Here is a 7,064-nt window from a genome sequence, read left to right on the forward strand (position 1 = left end):
CCCTGCCATTGGCTCTGCTTACTGTGGTACTGGTATGGTGGTGACATGTCTCCACCATAACAGCTCTCACCGGTGAGATAAGCACGGTCATGGCACAAGGAGCAGCTATGCTGATCCCATGTGCCAGCCACGCTCTTCACTCAGGCGAATTTCTGCCTGGGGAATCTCTTGCTCCACCAGAGCAGAGAGCAGGTCCTGCCGCACACACGTCCCATGTCTGCTCCAAAGCCAAGGACCCTGCCACACTTGGGGCATGCGCCGCTGAGTAACTCACCGTCGCGCGGCCTCCTCCTTCAGTAGCTTCTTCAGCTCAGGTGACACTTGGAGAGGCATGGAGTCAGGAAACTGCCCCAAATCTCCACCTCATTGTGGAAGTGAAGTGCTGCAACCTCAGCAGAGCCCAGGGCCTCTTTCCCCCTACCCCCCATCATCCCATTGCTGCAAGAAGGGCCGTCTCTTGGCCCCTGAAGGTTTGACTGAGGCCAGACTGGGCACAACCCTTTCCCCATCTGAAGCAAGTTGTTTCTGCACTGCAGGTTTCAGGATCCTCCACCACCCTGCTCTGCTCCCAGGGATGCTGCTCCGACCAAGCCACCACTGCTGCCCACCATGTGCTCTGCAAGAGCCAGCCTTGGTGGGCACCAAGTGGCTGTCCCACCACCAAGACCATCACTAACCTTGCTGCTGGGCACCCAGAGGCCTCCCACCCCAGCCTCACTGGGAGCCAGGAGCCCCACGCTGGCTCAGAGCAGCCAGCCCTGCTTCATCCTGAGGGGTTTGGAGAGCTTCTTACCTAGCGTGGTCCTGCCACAACCCTCAGCCACCAGCGGGGCTGGCAGCGCAGGCACAGAGCGGGAGCTGGCTACCGGAGGCTCATACAAGGAGAAGTGAGCTTATTTCTAGTTTGTACAAAACTGCTTTAATGACAAAACAGCTGAAAGAAAACATTTGGTGTGTTTCAAGCACCATCCAAAAGCCTTATGTGATCCCGTGGGCCAGAGTCCCTTCCAGGCCTGGGTTCAGGCCCTGGGGAAGCAGGGATCACCCCCAGCTCRGAAGGGCAAGAGGCTCTTCTCAGGCACCTTCTCCAGTGCAACACTTCCCAGGGAAGGGTCTGTCCTTGAGTCCACACGGCAACCTCCTTCAAGACCCTCCACCAAGGACCATTTTCCTTCCATCCACACACGTGTGCTGGAAATACCTCTGTGAAGTGCTCTGGCATTAAGGCTCCTTCTTGGTTCGGGAGTGCTCCCGTTGCCACCACCTTTCCCAGCACTGACATTCCGGTTGCACCCCACCGCAAGAGCTGGAGGAGACGACAGCAGCAGACTCGTCGCAAGCAACGCTTCCAGACTGGAGCCAGCCCAGCCAAGTCCCTGAGACACGAGATGCGCCCTGCGAGGCGCTGACCCAGCAGGAGGGTTGGAGAACGCCAAGTCCAGGCCTCAGCAGCCACTGGGTGAAGGTGCAAAGAAATACACAGCCAAGAGGATGAAGTAGACCATCACCAGCACAGTGCCTAGGGCAGAAAGACCAGTTTGGAAGGGGGTTGTTTGCTGGAGCAGGAAGGAAGGTTGCATTTAAGCCTTTCTGGCGCAGTTTGGATTAGCGTGCCTGAGGAAACGCATGCTCTTCTGCCCAATCTCGGGTAAAGGGACTTAAACCCTCTCTTAAAAAGGAATAGCAGTGATTGCCCCTAGGGAGCTGCTCCCTTTTCCCACCCCAAGCCAAGCCCTGCTCTTGTATTTGGTTGCAGGGTGGCAGCTCCAGCCCTGACCCAACACCACCTAGATTGTCACCAAGACCCCAGGAATGGCTAAAGTCACCACAGGCCAGGAGCTACAGCAAGTGGGTGACCCCAGGGCTGTCTCCAGGAGCTCCCCCCCCGATCCTTGCAGGGAAGCTGGGTACATCCCCACAGCAGCCTCCTGCCTGGGCATTACCTTGGAAGTAGTCACACTTGCCATCCATGAAGATGTAGTTCATGAGAACCACACTGAACATGCTGGCGTAGACGTGCAGGTCACTGAAGACCAATGTGAAGTTGGTGGGCTGTGAGGCAGAAAAGAGCTGTATTTATGCCTGACCAGAGACTTGCATGTCACCCCCACAACATGTCCCTCAGGATGGGAGCAGCATCAGCCAAGGGAGGAGATATCTGACCCCACTTCCCCCTGCAAGTGGCTGTGCTGGGCAGAGGGTGCCGAGCCAGCGGCAGAGATGACGGGGACAGTGGCTGTGTCCTTGCTGTGCCTGGGCAAGCACGTGTGTGGTGTGCCCCCCCCCCCCCGACTCTCCTGGGCACCACTTACGTAGAAGATGGTGAAGAGCACCAGGATGGGTATCTGCAGCATGCACACCTGGACAGCAATGCAGTTCCCGATCTCGATGCTGGGGAGGAGCAGAGGGATGTCACAGACACCAAGTGCTAAATCTCCGGCCGCAGGAGCACCAAGGATCTCACCCAGGGGCGAGATCAGAGCCCCGGCAGCCCTTGGGGCGCCTTGCAGGAGATGGGGGACGTTGTCCCACTGGAGCATCTTGGATTTCACTGTGTTGCAGCTGTTTCACAGCTGGGTTAAGCAGCAGTTTGTACCACCTGCAGTGCCAGTCCAGCTAGGACAGCTCAGCTCGGGGCGAGGACAAGGCTGCCTTTGAGAACCAGAGGAGCAGAACCTGCTTCTGGCCTCATTTTCCAGTGATTTTAAGTCCACTCGTGGCCAAGTACCACGGCCACAGGGCTCACCACCTCATCAGCGCTGCAGGCTGGAGCCAAGCAAGGGAAAACTCAGCCCCGTTGCTGCACACCGGGGCCAGGCCAGGGCATGGGGACCGTCCCGGGGAGGACAGCGTCGAGCGCCAACCCGTTTGGGCTGCCTCACCTCAAGCTCAGGTTGTTCTGCAGAGCGAACTGGATGCCGTTGACGATTTCGGGCAGCTCAGGCACCATGGCCAGCACGGTGACCCCGATGAAGTACTGCCAAGGAAGCAGAGGTGTCAGCGCGCGCGTATGGCCACATCCTGGCCACGTGCAGAGCATCTCCTCCCACCAAGGATCAGCTCTCAGCATCCCGGCCCCATTGGGCAAGGTCGCCCATGGCCAGGGTGGCTTCCCGGCCCTGGAGGGCAGGTCTCGGCCCCACCACGCTCACCTGGGAGATGGTGGAGTTGGTGAGGATGGGGCTGATGTGCTCCGTGGCCAGGTCGGCGCAGGCCGACATGCAGAGCGTGGACAGCAGGAGGATGACGAGTGCCCTCCACCGAGACCAGTGGACCACGGCGCTGTGGTGGTGGCCAGGCACTAGGGGAAAGGAGCAGGGATGCGGTCAGAAACCCTGCATGGACCTCCTGGGGTGGGAAGGGGAGCCGAGTGGAGCCGGGGCGGCACTCACTGTGGCAGTCGCTGATGTGGATGTCGTAGATGTGCGAGTGAGTTTTCAGGGTGAAGAAGAGGCCGATGAGGTAGGCAGCAGGGAGCAGCAGGGACACCGTGTACACCAGGGGCCTGCAGGACACGGCGCTCAGCCCCACGCGAGAGCCCTTTGGAGGCCACGGCGGCTCCCCCACGCCCCGTGGGGCTGGGGACACCAGGACAGAGGGAGATGGACACAGCGTGGTCCAGCCTTGGGACCAGGTGGGCACAGCGGTGCCGTCCCCAGGCTGGGGGACACCCTGCCAGGGACCAGGCGGCACCCTGAGGAGCCGCAAGCCAACCCAAGATGATCCACCCCGACGTGGGGACCGGGGCCACCGCGGGACACTCACTGGACGTGGCTGTAGTAGAGCGTGCCGTTGTTCTGCATCTGCAACGGAGAGTCCATCAACCCAAATCCCCGCGTGGGTGTCCCCGGGGTGGGCGCCCACCAGGAGCGCCGCGGTTCGGGGGACTCACCAGGTCGAAGTGGCAGCTCTGGCAGAGGTAGTGGCCCAGCGGGTTCTGGGTGACGTTGTGGCACTCGCCGCACACCAGCTTCCCGTACACCTTGGAGAAGAGCGTCGGGGCGAAGACGCCTGCCGGCGGGAGAGGCAGCGGTGGGCGCGAGGCGGCGGTGCGGGACGTCCTCCTGCCGCCCCGGCATCGCCCCTGGGGCGCTCACCTCCCACGGAGAGGAAGAGCAGGGCCGAGCTGACGCCCGCCGAGCGGCTGTTGAACCTCTGCTCCTGGTGCCGGATGCCTCCTATCACCATGCACAAGCCCTTGGAGGCAACGGGGCCATCAGCACGACCCCGGCGAGGAGGTCCTCTCCCCTACTCGTGCCAGAGAACGGGGGCTTTCGTGACATGAGCKCCCCCTTCCCCGCCGGGCTCACCGGGACGAGGAGGACGCAGCCCACCAGGGTGCCCGTCAGCGCCGCCTTGACGATCTCCTCGTAGCACTTGTTGCCCTCGCGGGCGCCCTTGATGAGCGCCGTGATGTAGAAGGTGAGCTCCGTGATGGAGCCGAAGGTGGCGTTCACCACCGCCCCCACCGCGAAGGTGCTCTGCGCCGAGATGCTGCGGGGACGGGAAGGGGGTCAGCGGGGGGCGGCGGTGGGGCGGCCCCGGCGCGGGGGGCGGCCCGCTCACCTGGCGATGGCCATGCCGATGTAGTAGGAGAGGGGCATGATGGAGAGCAGGGCCAGGGCGAACTTCACGGGCGAGCTCGTCAGCCGGTTGCGCCCGTCCACGTAGCCCAGCACCAGCGTCACCACCACCAGCGGCAGCAGGTCTGCAGCGGCCGTCAAGGATGCGTCCAAAGCGGGGGCAACTTTCTTTGGGGGGGCAGCACCTCGGGGAGGTGGCCACGTTGGTGTCCCCCCACCCCCCCCAAAAAAAAAAGGGGGAGAAAAAGGATACTGACGGCAAAGACGTTGATGCCATCCACGGCGTACTTGTAGTAGTAGGCGTTCACGGCGCGGTAGCAGCACAGGATCACCTCCGCCTCCAGCGGCACCTCCGTCTGCAAGGGGACGAGTCGATGACACCGCTCCGGGCGTCCCCCCCCCAAACCCAGCCCACCGGGAGGGTCCCCACGCCGTCCCCACCGCGCCGGAGGCCACCCACCATGCGCAGGCGCCGGACGTGCACCTGCTCCGGGGGCAGCAGCAGCACCCGGCGGGCCGTGCGGGCGCTCATCTTGGCGACGGGGATGAGGAAGACGAGGAGCCAGGCGACGAAGCAGACGAGCCCGTGGGCCAGCGCCAGCACCGGGTAGCCCAGGCAGAGCCAGGCCACGGCGGCGGCRGCGCGGCGCTGCCAAGGGGGAGGCGGCACGTTATTTTGGGTGGAAAAAAACYMATTTGGAGCAGCTGAGCTCCAAAAKAACACCCCCACCCTGGGATCCATCCACCCTTTCCGCGCCGGGTGCTCACCCGGAAGCCGGGGTCCGCGGGGCGCCAGCGGCTGGGTGCCGGGCCACCGAGCAGGGCCGAGGTCTCCTGGGCGCCGCTGGCCTCCGCGGGGGGCCGCAGGGGACCCTGGTGGAGAGCGAGGACGTCAGGGCCACCCGCGTGCCCCCGCGGGGACCCGGCTCCCGGGGGCTCGCCGTTACCTCCACCCGCTGGATCACTTTGCCGAAGGGCCAGAGGAAGTAGCCGGCCAGGTCCCAGCAGAGCCGTCCTGCGGCGAGAGCGGCGTCGGACGTGGGGCAGGGACGTGGGGCAGGAGCCCAACGCCCCCCACGTTGCACCAGCTCAGCCCCGGGGTGCTGCCAAGCCCGGAGACCCGCTCCGGGCCGATCCCGGAGGCGAGGATTTAGCGGGGAGCCGGGAGGACTCACCGTAGGGAGCCCCGACGACGGTGAGGAACATCACGGCGGCCACCAGGAGGTAGAGGAGCGCCAGCCACCAGCCGAAGAGCAGCAGGTAGAGCACGTTGCCGCACGTCACCGTGGAGCCTGCGGGGAGGGAYGGGCTCCGCTTGGCCACCCGTTGCTCCACCAGCCCTTTTCTCCCCAAAAACGTGCTCAGGGGGTCAACACCGCTTGCCCGTGGGCTTGGCGGAGGAAGAAGTGGCCACGTCCCACCAGCAGCCATGGGATTTAACTGAGCATCCCCAGGCTTTGCTGCTGGCAGAGCCAGGAGCCACCATCTTCCTGAGCCTGCCCGACCCGCGAGCCTCCACGGCTGCCCGGAGCTTCATGGCTCAGCCTGGTCCCCATGGCCCCAAGTGGTCCCCCACCTCCGGGGCCCTTGATGACGTTCAGGTCGGAGTAGAGCTCCTTCACGATCTCCGAGCGGTCCTCCCAAGGCCGGGCAGTCACGTGGCTCTTCCACTTCTTGAAGCCGAACTGGAGAGAGGGGAAGGGTTGAGTCGCGTGCAATCAATTATCAGTCATGCGGGGCCGGTGGCCAGACCGTGGTGGCTCCCCGGAGGGGACAACCCAGGGCAAGGCCACCTCTTGGGTCTCCTCTCTGCGCATCTCCATCCATCCCCATGCTGATGTCTCCAACAGCAGCCTGGGATGGAGATGCTCCCCCCGCCACCCAAAAAAACCCACCCGAGCCGCAGGAAGGGGGGACGGGGAGGACCTACCTTGTAGTTATTGGAGAGCTTGTTGGCCTCCACCACGTTCTCGGCCGTCAGGGTGGTTTTCACCAGGCAGCTCTCGCACACCGCTACCTCCTCCGAGTGCTGCTGGCAGGCGACGACTGCGGGCGAGAGGCGAGCGGGTGCTAGACMGGGGGCGGGGGGGGACGGGGACGATCCCCCTGCCCGGCGCTGCTGGGCTTTCGGGACCGACCTACCGGGCAGGATGCGGGGAGCGAAGATGCCGTGGTGGTGGTGGGAACCCGAGGGCAGGTCGCCCAGGTCGCCCTGGGCGTTGTTGATGGCGGCGCAGCGGCGGTCGCAGAGCGAGCCCCGCCGCGGCCCCTCGCCCCCCGCCTCCAGGTCCTTGGGGGGGTCTGCGAGAGAGGCAGCGGCCCGACGGCCCCCCCCGGGGGCCACCGAGCCGCCGTGCGTTCGCCCCGGAGCCTCCTCGGCTCCCCGGCCTGCAGGGATGCTGGGGGTGGCGGGGGACAAGCACCGGCCCCGGGAGCAGGATTCCCCCCCCCCCACGGCTCGCACGCTCCGGCAGCCGCTGC

General features: G+C 64.6%; 1 protein-coding gene across 1 annotated transcript in view; it reads right to left on the reverse strand.

Moving 5' to 3' along the window:
- Positions 1-896: 896 nt before the first annotated feature.
- Positions 897-7,064, reverse strand: part of LOC112978048 (putative cation exchanger C521.04c) — a 7,137-nt gene continuing 969 nt past the window's right edge. The window contains exons 2-20 of the mRNA XM_026091107.1: positions 6,726-7,060; positions 6,514-6,629; positions 6,160-6,268; positions 5,759-5,875; positions 5,486-5,598; positions 5,352-5,417; positions 5,044-5,232; positions 4,837-4,939; positions 4,567-4,708; positions 4,311-4,494; positions 4,098-4,197; positions 3,893-4,011; positions 3,766-3,803; positions 3,393-3,505; positions 3,153-3,301; positions 2,883-2,977; positions 2,313-2,391; positions 1,944-2,052; positions 897-1,519 (exon numbers count right to left, since the gene is read on the reverse strand). Of these exons, the coding sequence (XP_025946892.1) occupies positions 1,446-1,519; positions 1,944-2,052; positions 2,313-2,391; positions 2,883-2,977; positions 3,153-3,301; positions 3,393-3,505; positions 3,766-3,803; positions 3,893-4,011; positions 4,098-4,197; positions 4,311-4,494; positions 4,567-4,708; positions 4,837-4,939; positions 5,044-5,232; positions 5,352-5,417; positions 5,486-5,598; positions 5,759-5,875; positions 6,160-6,268; positions 6,514-6,629; positions 6,726-7,060 (2,350 nt within the window). The 3' untranslated portion in view covers positions 897-1,445. The remainder of the gene's footprint in view (positions 1,520-1,943; positions 2,053-2,312; positions 2,392-2,882; positions 2,978-3,152; positions 3,302-3,392; positions 3,506-3,765; positions 3,804-3,892; positions 4,012-4,097; positions 4,198-4,310; positions 4,495-4,566; positions 4,709-4,836; positions 4,940-5,043; positions 5,233-5,351; positions 5,418-5,485; positions 5,599-5,758; positions 5,876-6,159; positions 6,269-6,513; positions 6,630-6,725; positions 7,061-7,064) is intronic.

Source organism: Apteryx rowi, unplaced genomic scaffold (genome assembly GCF_003343035.1).
Source record: "Apteryx rowi isolate R43461 unplaced genomic scaffold, aptRow1 scaffold_9, whole genome shotgun sequence".
Lineage (NCBI taxonomy): Eukaryota > Metazoa > Chordata > Aves > Apterygiformes > Apterygidae > Apteryx > Apteryx rowi.